General features: G+C 39.7%; 1 protein-coding gene across 4 annotated transcripts in view; it reads right to left on the bottom strand.

The window, feature by feature from the left end:
* Positions 1–25,147, bottom strand: part of lama2 (laminin, alpha 2) — a 228,061-nt gene that overhangs the window by 3,438 nt on the left and 199,476 nt on the right. For all 4 annotated transcript variants that reach the window (XM_080883708.1, XM_080883710.1, XM_080883709.1 and 1 more), the window contains 15 exons: positions 21,500–21,620; positions 19,920–20,075; positions 18,623–18,676; positions 14,804–14,955; positions 14,521–14,697; positions 12,647–12,818; positions 10,872–10,964; positions 6,602–6,714; positions 4,406–4,499; positions 3,990–4,085; positions 3,497–3,577; positions 2,418–2,495; positions 2,058–2,127; positions 1,767–1,895; positions 1,385–1,515 (listed from right to left, as the gene is read on the bottom strand). In XM_080883708.1, the coding sequence (XP_080739834.1) occupies positions 1,385–1,515; positions 1,767–1,895; positions 2,058–2,127; positions 2,418–2,495; positions 3,497–3,577; positions 3,990–4,085; positions 4,406–4,499; positions 6,602–6,714; positions 10,872–10,964; positions 12,647–12,818; positions 14,521–14,697; positions 14,804–14,955; positions 18,623–18,676; positions 19,920–20,075; positions 21,500–21,620 (1,717 nt within the window). The remainder of the gene's footprint in view (positions 1–1,384; positions 1,516–1,766; positions 1,896–2,057; positions 2,128–2,417; positions 2,496–3,496; positions 3,578–3,989; positions 4,086–4,405; positions 4,500–6,601; positions 6,715–10,871; positions 10,965–12,646; positions 12,819–14,520; positions 14,698–14,803; positions 14,956–18,622; positions 18,677–19,919; positions 20,076–21,499; positions 21,621–25,147) is intronic.

Below are 25,147 nucleotides of genomic sequence, written 5' to 3'. Positions count from 1 at the left end.
CCGCAATAAAGAAGTGTAGTGAAAAGTGCGAACATGTGGTTGTGTCTGTCGTCCATCGTTTACAGTGGTGCCAAAACCCAGGATTGGGCTGCATGTTCGCACTATATTGCGCCTGTCGACTTACACACGCGAATGCAGCTTTTCGGCTACAGCCTACACATATCAACAACAACAACAGGACCCAGTTCATTCTGTCCTAAGCTGGGGAGACGTGACTGGGGATGCCGCACAGGTGCGTCCATCTCCCCCGCAGCCACGCCCCAGTCCACGCCCCGCCGCAGCTCTGCTGTCAAAAACAGGCTGACTGCAGCCTTTAAGAGTGAATAGCATTAAGCTCTCACTAAATTATATATTTTTCACCTCTGTTCACAAGTTTCTGGGGATTTCTTTTTTTATAAGACTAAGACTGAATTTTATTTTTCTATGTCTGGCAATGTTCACATTCTGTTTAACTTTTTACCTTTTTGAAGAAGTGGTGCAGACTAAAAGTTAAGAAATAGTTGTTTGAAATGAAAGTTGTTTGTTTAAAACAAAAATTACTGAATGATTCATTGTGAATGAGTTTATTATCTAAATAAAGTTGCAGCCAGGCTTTTCTGTCATTATTTTGTTTAGATGGGGCTTGAAAGTATTTCTTCTTGCCACGTGGGGAATGATGTAAAAAGTTTGAGAACCACTGCGCAGTGCAACAGTGGCTGGAAATTGCAACATTAACAAAATTATTAAGACCATGTACAATGAAACTGAAAGCGGCCAATTCAAACATGGCTGCTATGTCTGTGACCATAATTGCACCAAACGGTGTCAGTCTGCAACTGAATGGCTTCAATGTGTTAATTACATGCAATCTGTTTGTAATAATCGCAAATCTGTTACACAGAAATTCACATTAAGTACTTATGTTGAAAGTCCAGCCAGAACTTCATAGATCTGAAACTAAAATTCAGGAGTTCATGATGTCTGTGATTTAATTGTAATATGGCAATGGAAGCAGTTGGCAACCGGTTCAGTAGAGTCCCTCAGTGTGTCTAACAACAGGAAACTTATTGTGGAACACGTCACAGACAAATTGCGCTCATTGGTGCAAAGTGACCAAGATTGATTGCAATGTGTTGGCAATTTTTCTGCATTTATAAATCAGACAGTAGCAAAGATTTACTGCTGATAAATCTGTCAGAAATGATTACCCAAAGGTTAAGGGCATTGCATGTTCAACCTCTGGACAACCAGCTGGTCACCACAACTACTTGCATTCAGTCAGCAAAGGTGAAAAAAATCCAGTGCAATCCCTGCTGTTTTTTTCTAGTCACAAGGAGGGTCTTATCCTATATTTACTATACACACTATATTTGGTGCGACTGAGCCATAAATGAGTGTTGCGTACCTTGCCATCGACAATTTCTAGCCCCAGTCCATCATTGCCTTGATTACTGACTGCCAAAAGCACTCCACTGGTTCTGCTGGTTCGGAACTCTAATGCTATGGACACATCCAGACCCACTCTATAGGATGAGACTAGATAAAGACAAAGAGTAACTGTTGGTGAGAAATGGAAGGCACATTTTGTACAAAGACATTCCAATAAGTAAAATTTATTCAGATCAATATATAATAAAATAAAATAAAACAGCAAAAGAACCAAAATCAGGTCATTGCTAGGTAATTTATATGCATGTACAACATGACCAGGAAAAAAATGAAATAAAACAAAAAAAATCCCAGCCTTATGTTCCCCTTTCATGTACATGCTCTGAGCGTCATCTCACCTGCTTTTAGAAAGCCAGTGCCCTCAAAATAAGTGCCCGTCTCAGTAGCAACGAAGCACCTTCCAACCATATGACTGGATGTGGGTGTGGCCATGTCTAGTTTAAAGTCAATCATGGACTCAGAAGAACCTTGATAGAACGAGAGCAAGTTAATAAAAACTATTTGGGCACATTCAAAAATAACATCTCGTATATCAAGCTGTTACACTATTCTTTTGAGAAAAAAACACAACAAAACAAAAGAGACCTTAAAACCAATAGGCACTCATTAAATACAATACAAACCATTACCTGAAACACCTCCTACAGGGCTTCCAGCCACCCTAAGGTCACGAATACATCCATTGATACTATAGAGAATCTTGATGAAGAAAAAAAAGAGTTGATAAAAATGGCTTTCGTTGAACAAAAATCACTCAAAATCTGACTGATACTAACTTCAGTCCTCGAAAACTGGATAATCATGCTAGAAGTTCTTAATTTTTATACTGAAATGACACTCAAGCTATTTCAGTTAATCGAAAACAACTAAACTGACAACAAACAAGTGAAGCACCGAAATAAAAATATGATGGCATGTGTTGACATGCAATGAAAGACTTATTACCTATTTTTAAATGGTGTGTGCGTGTGTGTGTGCGTGTGTTTTACCGGTCCTATTCGTTTTGTGGTATAGTTTTGTGGTAATCCGCCAACGTACAGAATCCCCACCACATCTAACAGGTCAGCCTGGCAACAAGAACACAGTTCATTAACGCAATATTTTTGCAGTGCTCACAGTCACTTTGACACACAATTTCATCTCTATTAGTACAGATAATAAAAGCAATTCTGTCTGTCTGCGTCCTACATTATTGATTATTACAATAATGTGTCTCGAGATGACCATGTCAAGGTGATGTAGCAGAGAAAATTGACAAGACACAAAAATACAGCATAAAAATATAAAATTAGAAATGCAAACAGTGAAAACACCCCCTTGCTGGGCCACAGTTTAAAGTCCAAATATGAACAAATATTTCCTCTCCCAATGCAACATGCAAAGAGTCTTTTCTGATGCTTCCTCTGTGATTTTTTTCCTTTGTGCTACGCAGTGTTGTAAAACACTTCATTTTGGTTTCCTGCACTGCTGTGTACAACATCTTTGACATAAATCATTGTGAAACTTTGTGTTAGCCACAGTTTAAGTTCATGATTTACTGAATGACATAATGGCAAGAGTTTGACTACCTCATTGTGACGATAGAGGGCAGAAACAGGACTTGGGCTCAGTGATGCAAGTTCAACTTTTAATTCTAGGTTTCAATGTTATGGAGCTGCTTCTCTTAGCGTGTACATCACTATGGACACTTACGGATTGATGCTTACAACTTAGATACTCTGTTTAACCTCTTCATATTTCTGAAATATTATAGTGTAAGTTTTTCATAAAATACACGCTTGTGCAGCCAGCAGACGCTGCCAACACCACTTCTTTCACATAAATGTGCTTGTAGCTAGATATCAAACCCCTAGGTTGACTTATTGTTTGGCAGGACTGCCAGTGTTAAGAAGCTAGATAAGGAATAACACCTTGGATGTATAAACTTCATTTATAGTACAGGTCCAAGGACTATTTCTGATGTCACTGACAAGTAATGAGTAACGTATGAGAAGCGGAGTTTGAGCAAATTACGGCTTTTGCAGGTCATGCATTGTGTTATGCTACATGTATGAGTTATTCTGAGCACCTTCTTTGGACTTGACATCATTTTTTGGAACCGCCTATTCACAATAAGCGTGGCTCTCTGCCTGTCACGCGTTACGCTGATCTAGGAACAAAAACCAGAGACAGAGAGAGAACAAAAAGGAAGTAGACATGGTGAAGTAACTGAATCACAAGCATCCGATAGTTTCATCAATGACTAAAACGTTGCCTTGGACGCATGAAGACTGACAACTTGTCTTTACGTGCTGTGACTTTTTCAATGTGTTCATTGCAGTGTAACACAAATTGTTATTCCTAATAAGGAAAGTGCAGATTTTCTATTATAAACAATTCTTTTAAGAGCTATAAAACAACAAGCAACAGAACTTTTATTATTGCAGTTAAGCTCTTGAAACAGTAAAGATTTTGAATCTTATCATAATGTTGCATACAAGATGTCATGCAGATCAAATCCAGACAGGAGATGCTGTTCAAATAATTGAAGAAATGTGTTAAAAACTTAAGAACTGTTGTACCTTATGCCAGCTTCCATCATTGATGGAGTATGGGACACAGTCAGATATGTTTCCATGGCCAAGATCATAACCCAGACAAACCTGACCATTCTTGATCTTAAAGAATAAAAAAGGGTTTTCATGATAGATGAAGGAGAATAACAAGCAGACATGTAAAACAGAGTACATACAGCTTTAGCCTCTATACAGTTCTACAGCACAGACAGAAATCAAACTGGAAATTTATCAGGTGAAACCTTTTAAATTGTAAAAGCAGTTCAGAGTGTGTACCTACTGGGCCTAATTTGGAAATCAAACACACAAAGAGCAAACTTTATATCCCTTTATGAGATTAAGTCTTAAACTAAAAAAATACTACAGGACAAACAGCAGTAGAGAAACAACTAAAAACACCTGCCAGTATATTAGATAGTTACCTGTATGGAAACAAAGTCAGCATGGTTGATTCTTGCCATGTAGAAAATAAGACCGGATGACTCCTTTGTCCTCAGCTCAAACTCAATTTTCAGTCTGTGGAGAAAAAACCCCACAACAAACAAACACAGGAATACATTGTAGTACAGTTGCAAGACAGGGTTTCTGAATTGTCAAGGCAAACAGGATCTGACTAAACTGATGACACACTTGTATTTTTTGTAATCACACAGACTCAGACCAGAAGAAAGAAAGAAATGAACCTCTTCATTAATGATTTCTCTTAAGGCTAACTGGAGAGAGGGAGGTGGCTGTAGAGCTGTGAGGCTCTTTAAATAAAAACATGGAGTCTTCTTACTGACATCGCCTGCTCTCTAAAGAAAGATACGTCGGTTTGAACCAAGGACCTAAAAGGAGCATCATAGAAAAACTGTATGTGAAGCATCAAAAGCATATTTAAGTCCCTGGGTGTTTAGAAATCCACAATAAGAAACTGTGTATAAATAGAGGAAATACAGGACTGTTGCTACTCTCCTGGAAGCTGGCATCCACCATATATCCTGAAGTCCTAGTGAAGAAGAACTCAAGCATAACAGGAAAAAAAACAGATGCATAAATCATTACAACTTGCTAGAGTTCACATTTAGAATTTAAGTTAATGAAAACCATTGCACGACCACATTGTGGCATGTTTTAGGTTTGCAAGAGATCTTTCAGGCTTTGCTACTTAAGCACCTGGATTCCTTGCAATCATTGTGCCTTGTAGCCTGTGACTCTGAAGTTACTGTAGGAGCAGTCCAAAAAGATCACAACCTAAAGCAACCATGAACAGCCTAAAGAACAAATGAATGGTTGAAAACAAAGAAATAAAGAGTCAAAAAAGCCTACGTGAAATATGTGACTGATGCTACTGATGCAAAAAGGCATTACTAAATTCTAATACTAAGAGTTCGCGTGAGACAGGAAATCTTAAAGGACTGTGACCAGTTTCTGTTAATATCTTAGTCAAACGATTCGATTGATTGAGATCAGGGCATACAGCATACAAAATAATGTCTAGTATGTTCTTTGACTGTACCATTTCAATATTTCAAACCATATTTTACACCCCAAAGATTTACATTAGTAATTGTCTTTAGTTCTGCATAGCCTTGATTATTACAAGAAGTGTTTCTAAGGACAAACTTAAGTTTGAAGAGTTCAATATCTGAGTCAGGTTTGTGTTTTCTAGCACTGACAGATACACAGAGTAATGGATACATGGTGATTTACTTGGACAGCAGGCTGCCTTGCAGCTTAGGGAGCATGTGAAGTAATTAAATGTTACAAGTGTGATTCTTAAAACAGTCAGAGACACTGCCCAAGACACAAATCCCTTGTTTGCACAGACCACCAGGACAACAACTAAAGCATACTCAGACCTTCGCCTTGTTTGTAGAGTGTGGTTTTTTTTTGTTACTGTCAGTTTGCTGTGGACCAGAAGGGTTGTTCTGACGGCTGGTCCAGCCAACATGTTCATTTTTTTAAGATGTTGTTTCTTATACAGTAGATTTTGACCCGGTGTACACCTTTCTGTTTGTAGGAATCACATCCTGCCAAAACTACCGCTCACTTCTGCTTTTTATTTATTTATTTAGAAATGTGCTCCGTACTGCAGATCACACACACGTATCTGGGGTTGCTATGTTAACTATGTTACAGGTGGTGGGGTTATCCTGTAGCTACATTTGTAACTGGGGTGACTAACTTTTACAGTATTTTCTTTTTATGCTGCTTCATCCAACTATGTAATTATTCAGAAAAACATTAAGGGCATATCATCTGTAATAATGACATACTTACAATGTGCTTCAAATGCACACAGTTCTACTTGCATATTACAATTTCTTACTAAGGTGATCATGCAACTGTTACTTTATAATATTTGAATATTTCCTCCCATTGCACATTTTTCTTTACAGTAAATAATTTGCAATAAACTCAAATTGATTGAGATGAATATTTTCATTGCAATTACATCCAAGTTTCAGACAATACTACAAAGGTTTGTCTCATCTATGACAGCTACTGCATAACTCCACTGTAAAAACCTAAATTCCACAAAGCAGCACTGTCTACATGTTTGCCAAGAACCATTAAAAAAATAAATAACTCAAATCCATTATTCATTTGAAAAAGCTCATTTGCTTTGAACATACTTGTCTCTGACATTGTTGTCATCAAAGGCGAAGCTCATGTGGCTGTTTCTGGTCAATCCAAACTGATAGGCCTTCTCAAGTGCTGCTGGGGCCACAGCTGATGCACATGATTCCTGGAGATTGGGACATAACATGTCAGTTACAGTGACAAGGTCTCACCGCACCGCTTCAATTGGCTCTTGTCAACGTGAACCCTAACACCCAGGCAGAACACATGCCAATCACACTAATAGGGTTCGTTCTTCTGATCTGCAAGGGCTCGCAGGGTTGGCAGGTCACGATGACGCACCAAACAGGACTTTACATAAGAAATCATTGAAAATGTTTGAAAAAAAATCACTTTAAAGGCACAGTAGTTTTTAGATGGGGTATTTATGATGTAATTTTAAAACTCTAATTTAAACAATACAGTCAATTAAAAATATTCTGATTGTCAAACACAGTATAGTCCAGTATAACATTCTCAATCTTTTGCACTGCTGCTATGTTATGGACCATGAAACCCAAGGTGTGCGTATCATCATAGGTAGGTTCAGATCCTTCCAATAAGCCTGTGGTTAAGTGGTTAAGAAAACGGGAGACTGGATGCTTGTCATGCTTATCAATTATGTTCTTCATCACATCAAAACAGCTGGTCACATGGCAGATTTGGTGTTTTGCTATGGAACATGGAATCGTCTAATTTTTAGGACCCCTGTGCATGTTTTGATTTCATCTAAACCAGGCATCACAGCTGTTTTCTCTTAATAATAATAATAATAATAATAATAATAATAATAATAATAATAATAATAATGGATTGCATTTATATAGCGCTTTTCGAGGCCCTCTTTACAATTCCACTATTCATTCTTGAATTGCTTTAGCTGTATATTATTTTAGTAACTTATTCAATTAGTGTTTATGTGCTCTCTCTTCCCGCACTCTGCAGTTCAGTCAACAACCACCAGGTGTCATTGTTGTATCTCACACCATCTTATTTTAGGCCTTCCAAGACATTTCTCTTTTCTGCTTGCTTCTATTTAATCCCTCCTCACTCTTATACCTCTTCTCCTTTTCCTCCTTGTCAAAGTCTTTATTTTTCCCTAATTTCATGATGCCCACCTATCCTCCCATCTGCTGCTTTCATTTTCCCTCCACTCCTGCATACTTTTATCTTGCTTCTTCATTTTCCTTACTTTATTTATTCCTTCCGTTGTCCTCACTTTTACAATTACTTTATTTCCCCACAATTATTCCCTCTGCTTTCATATTTTCCTATACTAGCATCAGATGCAACTTTACTTTGTTGGTTACTCTAAAACAATATCCAATTTTACCTTCTCCTTTTTAAAAAAAATGATACCTCCTTTATTTTTGTCTGCTTGTCTCAAAACTCAAAACATCTGTCTTTTTCCCCCTATAATGCTCATCTTCACTGGTTTATATTTCTTATTCATTTTTTCAGTCTAAGTCTCCTGTAGTATTCTTCGTCCTTTGTGCTCCCATCATCTGCTTTACCATCTTTGCCTCTCCTCCCACCCACCCAGTTTTCCTTTCTTCCCTCTCCTCCTGCTGTCTGTACCAGCATGTACCGATAAATCCCACTCATTCCACATTCTTTTACCGTACATGGTTTTTCTTCTGCTTTGTTCTTCCCAAACTGTACTGATCTTCTATTTCCCTCAACTTTCTCCACTTTTCTACACCTCTTTTTTTGGCTTTTACTTACCAAACCCTCTGCTCCCATCGTACCCTCCTGTCATTGTCCTCTCTCTCTACTTCTTGCTTTACTTCTTGTCCTTGGCCCTTATCTGTTTCCCTCTATTTTTTATTATCTTACACTTCTATCTTGTCTCACTTACAGTCACCTGAAGTCCTTTCGTTTTGCTTCTACTTCATTTTGTTACCTTGTATCACCTCTAATAGTCTCTCCAGATCTAGACTAGTCTTCTGTTCACACCTCAGTATCTGGTCTTTCCTTTGTCCCCCCGCCCCCTAATTCCCCCCCCCCCCTTCCAAAAGCTTCACCCTCTAGTTTGTGTCTCTCCTCTTTTGAATATACAGTAATGCCTATTAAGTGATAAAGGTACTTTGCCATACTTCAAGTGTGAGTGCGTGACAAAGTTAGCAAGAGAGAGAGGATCTGAGACGACTGAGTGTATGTGTGTCTCAATCTCCAATCCTCTCTTGTTCCCTTTCAAGTGAAGACATTCCCCACACCGTGACCTTGCTTTGTTACAGCTGACACTCACCTCTTATCACTCTCTGTCCCCATATCCGCTCCTCCTCTTCAACCTCAGTCTTTTTCCTCTTTCTTATTCTTCCCCTATCTAACAAAAGGCAGACGTCACTTGCTCAGAAGTCCTTTACTTCCCTCTCCTTTCATTCTTTTCCCACTTCCTCTCCTCCGTCTTTCCATTAAGCCAACAAAAGCTGAGCGCCACTCTGTTCAGAAAGACTCTCCCTTTTCGTTGCACCTTTTCTCTCTTCCCTCTTGTCTTTCTTCTATCCTTTTCCATCCTCCTCTTCTTCCCTTCCTTTCTCTCATCCCTTCTGCGTATTTCCATTAAGCTAACAATGGGAAGACGGTCTTCCATTCAGGTCTTTGGTTGGAGGTCACACCAATAGAATCTGTCCTTTAGCCAGAAATTTATGTGTGTGTGTATGTGTGTGTGTGTGTGTATATATATATATATATATATATATATATATATATATATATATATATATATATATATATATATATGTGTATGTGTGTGTGTGTGTGTGTGTGTCTGTGACGAGTGAAGATGAGCCTGTGTGTGTAGGTAAGAGTTTCCACCACTTTCTATAGTTATAAAGTCTATACTGTGCTTACTGTATTTCAGCCACTGGAAAAAAGTTTTTAGGAACAAGAACTGCAGAACAAACTGATCTGGGATAATAGCTTTACAGGTGTAAAATACATACTACTTATGTGGTAGTTTGCTGGTCTGGAGCATTCAGGTACGTGTTAAAAACAATGACACAATCACAGGAGTGAAAATTCCCCTCTAGGTCCAACTGCGCAATGTTTAGAGAAAGTGAAGGAAAAGAGAAAAGACTTAACAAGTATGGCTTATTTGGAACGGTTGTCAGGAAAAAGTCTTAAGCTTGCAACTGCAACAGGAAAGCAATCCCAACCACAGCAGCAAATCTACAACAGAATGGCCGAAGAAGAAATGAACCAAGATGTTGCAATGGCCAACTCAATGACCAGACCTCAACCTGACTGAAATGCTATGGTGGGACGAAGAGAAGAGTGGGCCAGGATTCCTCCACAACAATGTGAGATACTGTTAAATGCATATAGATGATTATTATTCCAAGGTATTGCTGCTAAAGGTTGTTCTACAAGCTACCAAGTCACGATGCGGTCATTCTTAGTCTTTCACAGGAGTACCCAGAATCCTGTGAACCTTTGTTTTTTTCTGTTTATTTAGTTTTTATCATTCATGCGCTCTTTTTTACCATGAAAACAGAGACATTTCTCAATTTGATTATCTCAGGTCTTTCAGATTTTCCCTGCCACGCTGTCTTTAAATGAAACTGAATCCCAGAGACCACAAAATTGATGGAACACACAAAATAAATGCTGAACACTCCCCTCAGTGAATGTCATCTCTTTTGCCAATGCGTTGAAGTCAGTCAACAAGGTTAATTTCAGCTGATAAACTGGTGCATCCCAAACTATAACAGATACACCATCGGAATATCAAACAAGAAAGCCCCTCTTCTTCTCAGTACCTAATGTTAAGGGCTCTCGAACAAAGCACTTAACCCTCAGCTGCTCTGGCAGAGGTGGTCAGTCACTGCCAGTTGAGGGCTGTGTTTGCACCAATTTCTCTGCCTGGCCTCAAGTAGCAGACAGATAGAAGAGAACCTTGGGTCAGTCTCATGATAACTTGTTAGCCTAAGGCCAAAGAAGGAATGATGCCATGGGTGGAGTAAACACAAGGTTACTCTCCAGTCCACTAAATCTGTGTCTGAGAATAGTTACCAACAACTGTTTAATGTCTCTCTCTCTCTCTCTGAATAGTGTCTGCTAACTAGCGCTTCTAGAAAATAATACAGTTTTTATTTCTGAAAGATTAAATTATTTATTTGTCATCTTCTCTTTTTTTTGGATCATGTCTTCAGTATGAATGGACAAGTTTTGGGCTTGCAAGCCACAGAGGAAATCACAAAATCTGAGTGACACAATCTTACACTTGACTTAATAATAGCAAACCAGTACTGAGTTCGTGTGTTTGCATGTGTGTGTGTGTACCACATCTGAGCTGGGTTTCTGTTTATCACTGGACGGTGCTACAGTAGCAGGTGCACGGGTTGCAGCAGCAGGTAGGGAAGGGGACGTAGCCTCCTGCAAGTCAGCAGTTGGAGAGTTGGAAGGAAGCAGATTAGTGGCAGCCAGAGAGACAGAATGATGACAGAGCAGATGATAATGCCAAAAAGCAACGGTTCCCATTCCTTATAGACTCTTACCATAGTTTCTTCTAACAGATGAATAGATCAAGGCCTATTTCTAGTTTTTTGGGTTTTTTTAAAGAAAAAGTCTAATTTTGCAGCTGAAAATATAGCCTGTTTAACATTATTAATGTTGCAGCTCAGTGTAAATGAAGGAAATTATAGACCTGAGATTTAAAAAGCTAATTAGAGGCAGTTGTCACATTATCAATCAAAATGCAAAGAGAAAAAGGAAAATGCTCAAATTAAAGTCTGAGTTATATTTTTCAGAGGTTCACTGAGGCCTATGGAGCCTCTTTGACCCCTCACTTGGTACTCGGTGACTATCAGAAGAATCACAAATACAGAAGCCGTGACAGAGAAGTGGGAAGTAAAGACGCTCTTTTCATTCATACGCATGCTGAGTTGTTGTGTTCTGTCAACTGTGATTCAACCAGTGTTTACTTCTTCATTTTGACAAAATCCTCCTACTGCTGATGAAAAATTCATGTCACAACCTGTGTGCAGAGCTCCATTGCTTAATCATTTGAAAACAATGTGCTAATAGCCAAAATTGTGCCGTTCAATTTTTAAAAACTGTTTTTCGATAGTGAAAACATGTCAATATTTTAACAGTGTTGTATCCAGTACAAGACAAAAATGGCAGTAATGATGTTTTCTATAGTATCTGCTGTATACTACATTATGATGTTAATTTAACAGACTTCTCTAGGAGTCAAGAGTCTTAACAAAGCACCAAACAAACAAAGCATGACATATATAAATACACATAAAAAAACCACCCTAATAACACTTAATGTGTAGATGAGAACTCAGAACTGTGGCTTTTACAGCCTGCAGTCTAAATCATAAAATCAGATGAATTCTCAGCCCATAAAGCAACAAACCAGAATTATAGCTAGGATAGGAGAGTTCTTTGGCTCTGTGCTTGAAGATCAATGTTCCTTAAGAGGTGTAGTTTAGCAGCTAACTGGGTAACTGATAACCTATGCCTGCTGTAAGCCATATATGTGAAATATATCTTGCCTAACCTGGTGCTAAGAGTGTAAAAATGACTGACTTTACCGCCTGCCAGCTTCTTAGAATAGTGGCTAAATGTTAGCTCAGAGTGTTTGGCTCCTCTGCACTCATAAAGCATTAATTGTATGCACAGTTAGCCTAGCATAACGCCATGGCTCCACTCTGTATGACAGGCTGCCAGGGCTGGCGTTTAGTGACTCAAGGCTAAAGGGACTATAAAGAAAAGTTAATGGGCTGTACAACTGCTGTGTGATGAATTGCTAAGCTAACACGGCAGGCCATGGCTGCATTTCATCAGAGAGAGAAAGGGAGTGAGAGTATATTCTGAATAACAGAGTCAGAAAAATAGCACTGTAGCCCTGTAGGACAGCTGTACACAGGTGAATGTGTGTCTTTTTACTACACTGTGTTCTATGTGCCTAACATGCACATAATTATTTGTTTTTATATTTTGAAAATGTTCAAACAGTCTAAAACAGGCTGACTAACAAAAACAATGGCCATTACAATTTACTTAATAGTTGTAACATCCTTTATTAGTTGCTATATTAAACTTACAGCAGGAGGACTTGGACGTGGTGAGATGGGGGTTGAGGGCTCTGAATCCTCTTTTTCTTTCTCGAGCTCCTTCTCTGCTGGTAGAGGAGGTGGAGGTGGCGGTGGGGTGAGGTTCGGGCACTGACCAATTTCAGCATTCTCAAAGGAAACAGGCTGAGCGAAATCTGACAAACTGAGAGGGGAACAGGCAGTTAGATGTAAAAATCATGTGCACAGCAGAATTAAATAAATCTGTAAGTATCAAGGTTTGCTATGGTTTATTATTTCAAGCCTTAATTTCATTTTCTTCACAAAATAAAGTAGATATTTAGTATTTTACATATACAAATAAAACTGCAACTAAGAAATATCAGGCTGAAATGACTATCATCACTGTCGCGTGTGGTGGATTCCCTGCTGGTGAATAAAAACAACAGGCCTGACATGCACATAATTTTATGGCTAAATCAATTGAGCATAGTCTTAGATCAGGCAGGCCACAAAACCAAGTTTAGCCCCAAAACCAAGTTTAGCCCCTGATTCCAATACATCAACTGATGCCAGCTGATTCAGTTTATACACTTCCAAGTATTTATACATATATTTGTTTCACACAGGGCACATTTTTTAAGTAGCTATTCGCCTGTCTCCACTTGCTTTTTTCTCTTCAAGGCACTTTGCAACCAGCTTCACCACGAGCCTCTCACATCTTTTGTCACCGATCCCTGTTCTGCTCTGTTACATAACATTACTTTAGATGGATATAACATTTTCTTTGACAAAAGTGGTTCTGCCTTAGATACAATACCAGCAAAAAACCAACGAAAGACTAAACAATCCCTGTTAGCCAAACGCTTAGGCTTCAGAATGCTCTAAAAGCTCAGCTTACAAGGGTTTTTCCAACTCCTGCTCTCATCATTTAGATACATATGTGTGAGCAGAGCATTTGCACTCAGGCCTTTCATTTGGATGGGACTGCCAACCAGATCTTTATGGCTTAAAGCAGGGGTGTCCAACTCCAGGCCTCAAGGACTGGCATCCTCCGGGTTTTAGAGCTCACCCTGGGTCAACACACCTGAATCAAATGATGATTTCATTACCAGGCCTCTGGAGAACTTCAAGACATGTTGAGGAGGTAATTTAGCCATTTAAATCAGCTGTGTTGGCTCAAGGACACATCTAAAGCCTGTAGGACACCAGTCCTTGAGGCCTGGAGTTGGACACCCCTGGCTTAAAGGGAGGTTGTCCTAAAGGGGAGAGGTTGTTTCAGACACTGAGTGAACTGACAGACAGGCACGCAGATGTAAGCTTAGAAAAGGTCGGGGTGATAGGGCTGAAATGAAGGGAACGACGCAATCATAAACAGACAAAGACGAGGTGGTGTAATCTGAGTTATGAGCATGTTTATGATGCTGGACAGTTCAATTACTGCTGTTCAGGCAGAAAGACGGGCTTTATCATCATCAACAACACCAGCACGACCGTGACCTGCTGCAATTGCATTAACTACACTTTAACCTGTCAGTGTATAATGTCTATGGTGATCATTAAGACAGTAAGTACAGTGTTTAAATATGGATCAAACAGGTTTAACGGGAACATTTTAAACATAATGTAAAGTGAATTAGTACTTTCACCCATGTGTGATCTCAACATCGTAGGAGACAGAAGCATTTCTAGTGGCAGATCCACACTGTTTGTATCCAATTTTTTTAAAAGCTAACTTAAAAACAAGTCTACAGCCTAAACAAGCATTTCAATAAACTGCTGTTAATCATCTTAAAAAACACCAAACACTCTGCTGTTCAACTGAAGATCATGCCTGCATCAAATAAATTTGTAGAAAACAAATCTGTTCACAGTTATATCTGACAGAGTGACAAAGTTTAACATACACAGCATTGATCATGAGGTTCCATATGCATCCTTTGAAGGGGATGTTGGCTCTGTTGGAGGTCTGCTCTACTTCTGCGGGAATACCACCAAGGAAGATACGCTGCAAGTTCAATGGCTGGTCATTGGGAAGCATACCCTGCATCCTGGCTTCATCGTCCACGTGGACTGCAAAAGATCTGTTGGAAAACAAAGAAAAATTCCAAAATGAGGAAATGGATTATAACACACAATAAAACATCTTCAACAGGAGTTTGTTACTTCATAACAAAAACAAACGCTAACCTGCCAGCTAGCCTCTCTATGCGGAGTGTGTGCTCTCTGCCATCATTCAGCGTGCCTTGTTCAGGTCGTCTGGTGGCTTGTCGCCGATTGTGGCTGCCGGTAGACACTACGACTTCCAGCGAACCTCTGGTCAGCATGACTGAGAGGTAGGGCTGCCAGAGTTGGAGATAAACTTTATTAACAGGGTCAACATGTACATTCAAACTAACCCTAGGAGACAGAATATGGTAAAGTTCAAGTAAATTTGCATAAGTAAATGCAAAAGGACTTTATGTTTTTAAATTCAGTACATTCAGTCCAGTGTAATATATCAGAAACTTTATTTTGATGAGTAGAAAATGACATGAAAATGTAGGTGTTTGATTACAGATTATTTCTTAAAAACACACAGGGGAACTGCAACAACAACAATGTTGTTTTAGCTTCTAATCCATTTATGTTGTTTTAAAGAAGACACACACACACACACACACACGCACACACACACACACACACACACACACACACACACACACACACACACACACACACACACACACAAATAAATAAATACCTAAATGCACATTTGGTTGTAACTCTATATCCACATTGTGCAAAAAGAAAAAAGGGAAAGAAAGGGTATTGGATGAAACGGACAGAAAAAAAAAAAGGGAGGCAAAACAGAGTGAGGATTAGAGCAGAGAAAGGGTAGGGGGAATGGCGAGGTGAATGCAGGGAGATATATGGTATATAGAGCAAAATTGGGGGGAAATAAGCAAGATAAAGGAAGACGAGGGGAGTGGGGAGGAAAGGATAACAAGAGATGAGAGGAATGGAGAGGACAGGATAATAGGGGGAAGAGATGAGAGGGCAGAGAGCAAAACAGCAAGCACGATAGAGATGGCGAGAGAGAGAAAGAGTGAGACAGACAGAGAGGTGCTAGAGAGCAGTGGTGCAGGGTCAGGCTAATTTGAATTTTAATTCACTGTGTGCCAGAGGGCGAAGTGGGAGACAATTTACCACCTGAAAATGGAATTTCAATTTGAGGTCGGGGACAAATTGAACTGAGATGTAGGTACAACATGGCTCTCGCCGTGCCATCTCACACTCGTACATGGGTACAAAAGCACACCCGCGTGCGTACACACACACACTCATGCAGACTCACATACAGGTGCATTTTACAAGAATGTGCACAAATACAACATTCATGCAAAACATGGTATGCTTTTCTGCATTTCTCATTCGATATCTTGAGTGTAAAGCTGAAGCAGGTAGAACTGTGCAGTCCAGGTCAGTTTCAGTTTCAGGTCAGGCCTATTCAATATGTTTTTCACATTTTATGAGACAATCTAATGTGTTAATTAAAAACAAAAAGTAATGTGATATCTCGAGGCTAGTGCAAAAAACTAGTGCAATCATTCAGTGGATAAGAAGGAAAGATAAAGAGTTTTGATCTCCAGTTTGTATAAAGAAAATTCTCAGTTGTTTTGAATGAGTGAGGAACTCTTAGATGTACCTCAAAACTGTCATCATCATTTTACCATCTCTCCTCCCTTTGTGCATATCCTGACTTTTCCCATAGACTGTATATAAACGACGGAGATAGCACACGTGCACATTCTTTAGCATTGCCAACATGGGGAAATTCTTCAAGTTAAAACAGGAATTCATAAAAGTCTAAGCAAAAAAAAAAAAAATTGATACTGTTCACTATATCCTCAGTAAACACATTCCTAGTAAGTTTATACTGTCAATCACTACTCATGTGAAATATTGAATGTACAACTATAGTGAAAATCTGGTGAAAAAAACAGGGTATAATTCAGGAGTGTGGCTATATTTTGACCGACAGGTTGCAACAGTACAGTTTTGCAGGGCTATTAGTTTTCATTTGAACCCTTTAAGACTGGTTGAAGCGGGCACGCTCTGTTTTGCGTTATTTTCAGTTTTTCAGCAGTATATAAAAATTGGTGTATCTCAAAAATCCAACTATGAAGACAGTAAAAAATAAATTTCCTGTGGTGGGAAACTATTTTGTGCAACTTTTTTGTATTTACAGTTTTGAGGGACAAACCTCTTAAATTTCTCTAACTAGAAATATATGTAAAAAAAAAACAAAAAAACAAAAAACAACAACCCTAAAACGATTTTCATTTTTTTGTAGTTTATTGCACTTTCTTTGCAATTTATGTAGTTACTATGGCCTTAATGCATACATATTATTAAAATTTGGTATATGACAGTTGTATTGATGTATAGCAACTTGAAATGCTCCCAAAAATGTCACTACAGCATGTAAAAATATAAAGATAAGTTCTGGCGGACTTGGCTCTATGGTCTTAAAGGGTTAAAGTCGCCGTGGTTCAAATGCTTACAAATATTCTGTGACGTCATGGTGGTCTCCATCTTTTACCTACAGGTGATTATTTGTTTTTCTTTCTTTATTGGCCAGCTTAAAAACAATCTACTGTTTTTCATCTATGTTCATGTTGGACACATGAACAATAACCACATGATTGTCCCCGCCACTAACACATGACCCTACGCTGTGTCACTGCATCATTTCATGTTTGGCACTGATCACCACCTGCACTCATGTATATATCTTTCTACGTAGCACTCATAATTCTTATTCTCATGTATATATCTCATGTATATCTCATGCACATATCTTTCTTTCTACATAGCACTTTAATTCTTATTGTCTGCACTGAAGCACCGCAGCAATTTCCTAATGTTGTAAACCTCAACATCTGGCAATAAACCCATTCTGATTCTGATTCTGATTCTAAGATATTCTTCCACCTCTTTTCTTCTTACCTCTCCTCTGTGCCCGTCCTTTCATTTTTTTGCTCCCAGCTCTTTTCATTTTTTCAATTTTTGTTCTCTCCCACAGCAGACTATCCTCCCCATCATCTCATTTCCGTTCTTTTTAGCTTTGTTCTTACTTCTCTATCCTTACTTTCACCTCTAAATCTCTCTCCTCCATCCCTCCATCCTTTGTCTCCTGTCCCCTTCTCTCTGTGTCCCTCTCTAAAACAGCCATTAGTCAGGGCCAAGTTGAGTTGATGGTGTTTTTAACCTCGCTTAACCTTTCTCCACACACGCACGTACAGAGGCGCACACACACACACAAATGCTGTGCCTGCCAGCATAGTTAGTAAAAATAGATTTATGTGCCTAACAACCAGTGATGATGGATAAGCTAGAGGTAACCCTCTGTCCTCTCTACCTCTCTCACACACAAAAACACGACACACATTTAAATTTGCACGCGTGTGAGTGCCATCCTCACACCTGATATGACACACAAACCCCTTACGTGCACATACAAACACACACAGCTGCAAATATGACATGCTGCCCATGGTGTTTTCAGGGGAGTTAAAATAATGGATTTAATTATTTAGCACTGGCTAGGGTTGACAGGCATGTGTGCACATGTGTGTGTGCACGTGGAAAAAAAGGTGTTTCAGCTGTGAAACAATCTAATCAGTGTAGTTGCCAACAGAGTCAAATCTCATTAATATGCACTCATGGAAACTTAATTCACTTACAGAAAAGTTGCTTGTGTGACTGTGTGGACGCACTGGCAAAGTCAGCTAAAAGCTAAGATCGCCACTATACAATGAACCTCCACAACAGCTACTAAAGGTGTGTATGAGTCTTTGCACATCTATGGGTGTGTATAAGTAAGAGTGTGCATTTTGGAAAACAACAATCCCATTAGCTCAGTTGCCAAAAACTGCAAATCTCATTAATATGCACTTATGTAACTGCCATTCACTTAGGCAAACAAGACAGCATTTGGGTCCAAACTGTGCATGGTGAACCCACCTCTCCTGACTGTCTTCTCTTCCTCTTGGACTTTGAAAGGCTTGTGGAGCGGGCCTGGATTGGAAAGATATTCAGAACAATGTTATTGTGCACAGATTCTTCCAATAAGTTTTCTGATACTGCCTTGGTAGCACTTTCTAATAATGTCACACTATTAAGCATTAGTACGGTATTGGGAAGTGCTTAATTTATTGTTTACATACATATTACTCCGCCTTGGTATGTCATTTATAAACAGAGATGTTTATCTATCTGCTACTCTTACACCATGCACAGCTTTGAGTCATGAATCATGATCATATATCTGTATTTATAAATGGCCTTAAGGAGAAATAATGCTGTATCAATGATGAATTAAGCACTTGCTAACACCTTACTAATAGCTTCACAATGCTTTATCATAAAGTGCTATCATTACCTAATGGTACAGTTACACTGGATTACTCACTTGAGTAATGCGATTACTCAAGTGAGTCACTTGAGTCCACCTTGACCAGACTGAAAACACTCACACAGATTGGCAAATTATTGCCATAAATTTATAGACGCAGACAGTTTGCGATCAATTTGTAGCTCAGCTGCTCTGCAGCTGTTTGTATTACAATTTCAATGCAAACGCTCACAATAGTTTTGGCTTTGCTGTTTTCCATAGTTTAACTGTACCATAAAAGGGGCAGATGTGCAAGAAACTTAACCAGAAAAAACTGAGCTTGCATTACAAGGTTTTTAATAGAAGCCATATTATTAGACAACAGGCACGCTGTTATGTTACCATGCACACACTGGCAAATTTTGTCACTACACAGCAAACATTGTTTTAACCCTTTAAAGTCAAATGGATGTTTTCGAAATGTTTCTTTAGCACAAATACAAAGATGGACTGAAACAATATACCAAACAATTTTTATATTGTATTTCACTTCCATACTACATAAATTCTATATATGTACTATATTTAAAATAAATGATTATACTGTACATTCTTGCAGTTTTATTAGATTTTATGGCAATTATTAACAACAACTTAACAATTTTTTAACTATTTTCTGAAAAAATATTGAACACAAACTGGTGACAATAGAGAAAGATTTGAGTGATTAGTGGTGAATGAGTATTTAATTTCAAATGAAGCTACTCTCCATATTACACTGTTCCCCACCCATGAGAAATATCTTACAACTATAACAGAATGAGGAACTTGATCAACTCAGATTTAAGAAGTATATTGTATTGGAGTGACTCAGTGAGTAAAACAGATGGACCAAAAAAAAAAAACCCCTAATAAAATAACAATAACCTTCTGTTTGTTTGGTGACCCTCCGCCTACTGCCAGCAGTATGGTCCCAGTGTCTTCTAGAGTGCTGAATGACAGGCTGATCTCTGTGTCAACGGCCAGCGACAGACCACTCAGCTCCATGTATCCTGGCTTAGAGAAACTGACTGTGTGCAGGTTCTGCAAACAAAGAAGAAACAGTTTCACTTGACATGTATTTTGTCAATGGACAGATCAGTTATTTAGTTCAGCACCGTTCATCATGCCTACAATGCAGAAGTCAAACAGAAAAGAGTAAAAACGACTACACAAGTCTGAATGTAGTTGATCAAATTGATATGACTTTCTGATATTTTAGTCAAGGTTTTTCAAAGAACAGCAACACATTTTAGTGGCACGCTGTTTCACACAGACTTTCTGGTGCATCATCATCCAGCTTTCCTTTTGTTACGGTAGTTGTAAAAATGAAATTCTCCCCCTCTATTTAACATACCTACTACCCACATGTGGTTTTATTACTTTAATAAGGACTTTTTCTTTCTTTCTTTCTTTCTTTTTTTCTTACAACCACTAACTGCCTACATCTAACCTTAACCTGACTTTATACTATGCTTAAACTAAGTCTTTATTTTAAATCATTCACATAATAACGACTTGCTTTTTTCCAAAAGACGAAGGTCCCCAGCCTTTGACCTCCTCTCTACCACCACCACACGGAGAAAACAAGAGAAAGACCTTCAGCAATCTTCTTCAACATTCTCTGGGCCTTGATACGCTTTGGCTGCATTTTTTTTTTATAAGTAAATGAATAGCACTAGTCATGGTGAAAACTTTGCATGGCTGTTGAAAGCTCCATGAGTGTGTTTGCATAATAGGCTTGAAAGATTAAAATATAAAAAGCAATTTAAGAAGTGTGTATATTCTTACAAATGCACTGATTAATACATAATGCATAGTTTGTGTCTGTGAGAGGAACATGAATATGAAAGGGTACTGCAGATTAAACACGTCTGTGCCTTTTTATTTTATTCTTTGTGCGGAAACCATCTTCCTACATAAAGAAGCAACCGAGTGAAAGGCAAATCAGAATGAAAGTGACATGTGCTGTTGAAAAAAAAGCTGTAGAATTTCAAGGTCATCCAATCAACAGATTTTAATGCCTTTTCAGATTCCCCATTTAGTGGATGTTATGTTAATTATATTTATTTATTTATTTATTTATTTATTGTCATTGTCAAGAACAATGAAATTGCGTTTGGGGCTTCCATACAACCCAAAAAAAAGAAGAAAATAATAAATACCCCTTAAAACCCAAGTGTACATATTTAACCCAGTGTGACTCCAATGCAATAAGACAATCCTTAGCAATAATGTTCGTAGAAATTCAGACAAAGACCTGAGAAACATGACAAAATACAACAATGCAACCCATTCAATATTATTGTACTGTGAGATATGATATCAGATATGATAGTTATCTATTTACATATTCGCCGACCTGACCCATTCACACATCTCTCTCTATATATGGCAAATCTAAAATATATAATACTGCAACCAGAGGGTCAGCAATCATACGGGATGTTTCATAAAAGCTCACTTACCTCTACATTACATCCTTTAGTCACACCAGTATAATCTGAGCTGCTCAGAAGGTTATATGGCGTTCTGGAGATTTCAATGTCCCGAAGACAGCCCGCATACCTCTTCAGAATGACCTCTGACCTATATGAAGTGTAAGACAGTTTTACTTTGGAGTATTCAATAATCATAATAATGGTCAGTCTGCTCTTGTAGAAGTGAATTACTGCAGCAGTGAATTCGCAAGCAGAGTGATACCTAAACAGCAACAAGAATAATCTGAATATGTCGTTTGTCCATACAAATGCACTGGGATATTTTTCTATATTACTCATTTCAAGATGAGTATCTGTTATTGAAGAGAAAGTTCTTAAAAAATATCCAGCATATGATAATCCTCGTCAACGACTGCAATAAACATTCTTTTAGCAGCATAATACACTTTTTTTTTAAGTTACCCATCAATCTCGAAAATGTCAGGAAGTAGATTAACATCTAAATCTACTGAATATGCCAATAAAATATGGAAGGGAGTTATTCATATGAATTATTCCACCAAAATGTTGTTGAACAAACGTCAAATTCAGATTAACAAAGGATAGAAAAAGTGATTTCTGAGAGTCCAGCCAACAAACAAACGTACATTCAGTGTGGGCTATACAGCATTATCAGCAGGTCAGCCTCATGCACAGCTCAATAGTGAATACAGTTGATTTTTTTATTGTGCTTGATTATAAAATGTATTTATTTATTTATTTATTTATTCATTCATTTACCTGGCTGCGATGCTGTTAAGAAGGAACATGACATTCAAGCATTAGCAAACACACAACCATATGGTAAACATGTTAACATTCTTAAACTAAACCTTCAATTCAACTTGCCATCTTTACTTTGATCATTGAACTGGTCAAGTTGTTTTTAATGTTTATGCCATTTAATTCACTCTGCTATGAGGTTTGATAGCCAGTGTCAGACAGCTGATTCAGGTGCAGGAGGAGGGGAGGAGCTAAACTAAGTTGAAGAAATCCTGCCAGTGAGTAGGTTACCCCGGTTACAGGCTCAAAGTTGAAGTTAACTCTCAGATCAGAACATATGGCGTTTCTCTCATCTCAGGGTTAACAAACTCAGAGTCTTCACTGACCTAATTGTTATCCTATTTCTGGAATGGGGCTTAGAAATAGGATAAAAATGTATTTGTGCTTAGTAGCAAGCATTATCCCACATAATGGATATGTTGGAGCAGAGGTTTGGTCTGTTACTACTTTAACTGCCTCAAAGTGTCAAAATAACTTTCCCATGAGGAAACTACACTCAACAAAAATATAAACGCAACACCTTTGTTACTGCTCCCATTCCCCATGGGATGGACGTAGAGACCTAAAATTCATTCCAGATACACAATATAACCATCCCTCCCAAACAGTGGTCACAAATCAGTCCAAATGTGTGGTAGTGGGCACATCTGCTATATTGAGATAATCCATCCCACCTCACAGGTGTGCCACATCAGGATGCTGATCTGACATCATGAGTAGTGCACAGGTGTACCTCAGACTGCCCACAACAAAAGGCCACCCTGGAATGTGCAGTTTTTTGCGCTATTGGGTGTCTGGGGACCCAGAACCGGTCAGTATCTGGTGTGACCATCATTTGCCTCATGCAGTGCAACACATCGTCGCATGGAGTCTATCAGATTGTCAAGTGTGGCCTGTGGAATGTTGGTCCACTCCACTTCAATGGCTGTGCGAGGTTGTTGGATATTCGTGGGAACTGGTACACGCTGTCGTATACGCCGGTCAAGCACATCCCGAACATGCTCAATGGGTGACATGTCCGGTGAGTATGCTGGCCATGCAAGAACTGGGACATTCTCAGCTGCCATCTGCCCTGAACAATGTGAACCATGATTCATCCGTGAAGCGCACACCTCTCCAACGTGCCAGACGCCATCGAATGTGAGCATTTGCCCACACAAGTCTGTTACGGCGACGAGCTGGAGTCAGGTCAAGACCCCGATGAGGACGACGGGCATGCAGTTGAGCGTCCCTGAGACGGTTTCTGACAGTTTGTGCAGAAATTGTTTGGTTGTGCAAACCAATTGTTCCAGCAGCTGTCTGGGTGGCTGGTCTCAGACGATCTTGGAGGTGAACCTGCTGGATGTGGAGGTCCTGGGCTGGTGTGGTTACACGAGGTCTGCGGTTGTGAGGCTGGTTGGATGTGCTGCCATATTCTCTGAAACGCCTGTGGAGACGGCTTATGGTTGAGAAATGAACATTCAATGCACGGGCGACAGATCTGGTTGACATTCCTGCTGTCAGCATGCCAATTGCACGCTCCCTCATTGCTTGTGGCATCTGTGGCATTTTGCTGTGAGACAAAACTGCACATTCCAGGGTGGCCTTTTTGTTGTGGGCAGTCTGAGGTACACCTGTGCACTACTCATGATGTCAGATCAGCATCCTGATGTGGCACACCTGTGAGGTGGGATGGGTTATCTCCCCCGTCTCCTCCTGAAGGCCCGCAACACGCCTACAGGTCAGGAGATGCACACGCCTACAGTACAGCCAGGGCTAATCTAAAGAAGGGCATCAAAAAAGCCAAACACCATTACAAAAAGAAGGTAGAAGAACACTTCTCCAACTCCAACCCCCGACGCATGTGGCAAGGACTCCAGACCATCACAGACTACAGGACCACCAAACCCTCCCCCGCATCCTCTGATGTCTCCTTCCTCAACGAGCTCAACAACTTTTATGCTCGTTTTGAGCGAGGGAACCCCACAACCACAACCAAAGCAGACATGACGCCAGACCACCAACCTATGACTCTCTCCCCCACCGATGTAGGAGCGGTGCTGAGCAGGATCAATGTCCACAAGGCTGCAGGCCCTGATGGCATCCCCGGGCGTGTTCTCAGAGCGTGTTCTGGGGAGCTTGCAGGAGTGCTCACAGACATATTCAATCTGTCCTTGGCCCACGCTGTGGTACCGGCCTGCTTCAAATCCACCTCCATCGTCCCGATACCCAAAAACTCCAACCCATCTTGCCTCAATGATTACCGCCCAGTAGCACTCACCCCCATCATCACTAAGTGCTTAGAGCGACTGGTCCTAGCACACTTCAAATCCTGTCTCCCCCCCACCCTGGACCCCCACCAATTCGCATACCGCCGGAACAGGAGCACAGAGGATGCAGTCTCCATCGCAATGCACTCTGTCCTCTCACACATGGACAACAACAACACCTACGCCAGAATGCTGTTTATAGACTTCAGTTCAGCATTCAATACAATCCACCCCTCACAACTCATCAGGAAACTGACAGACCTGGGTATCAGTTCCCTCATCTGCAAATGGTTACTGGACTTCCTGACCAACCGCCCCCAACACGTCCGGCTGGATAACCGCTGCTCATCTACCATCACAATGAACACCGGTGTACCACAAGGCTGTGTGATGAGCCCTTTCCTCTACTCCCTCTTCACCCACGACTGCAGACCTGCTGATGGTTCCAACACCATCATTAAGTTTGCAGATGACACCACGGTGATTGGCCTCATCAGTGACAACGATGAGGCCGCCTACAGGGAGGAGGTGGATCGTCTGGCTGAGTGGTGCGACAGAAACAACCTGCTGCTTAACACCGAGAAGACCAAGGAGCTCATCGTGG

Source organism: Rhamphochromis sp. 'chilingali', assembly GCF_963969265.1.
Source record: "Rhamphochromis sp. 'chilingali' genome assembly, chromosome: 5".
In the NCBI taxonomy this organism is placed as follows: Eukaryota; Metazoa; Chordata; class Actinopteri; order Cichliformes; family Cichlidae; genus Rhamphochromis; species Rhamphochromis sp. 'chilingali'.
Note: the sequence above shows the minus strand (reverse complement) of the source record. Positions and strands in the feature narration are given on the sequence as shown.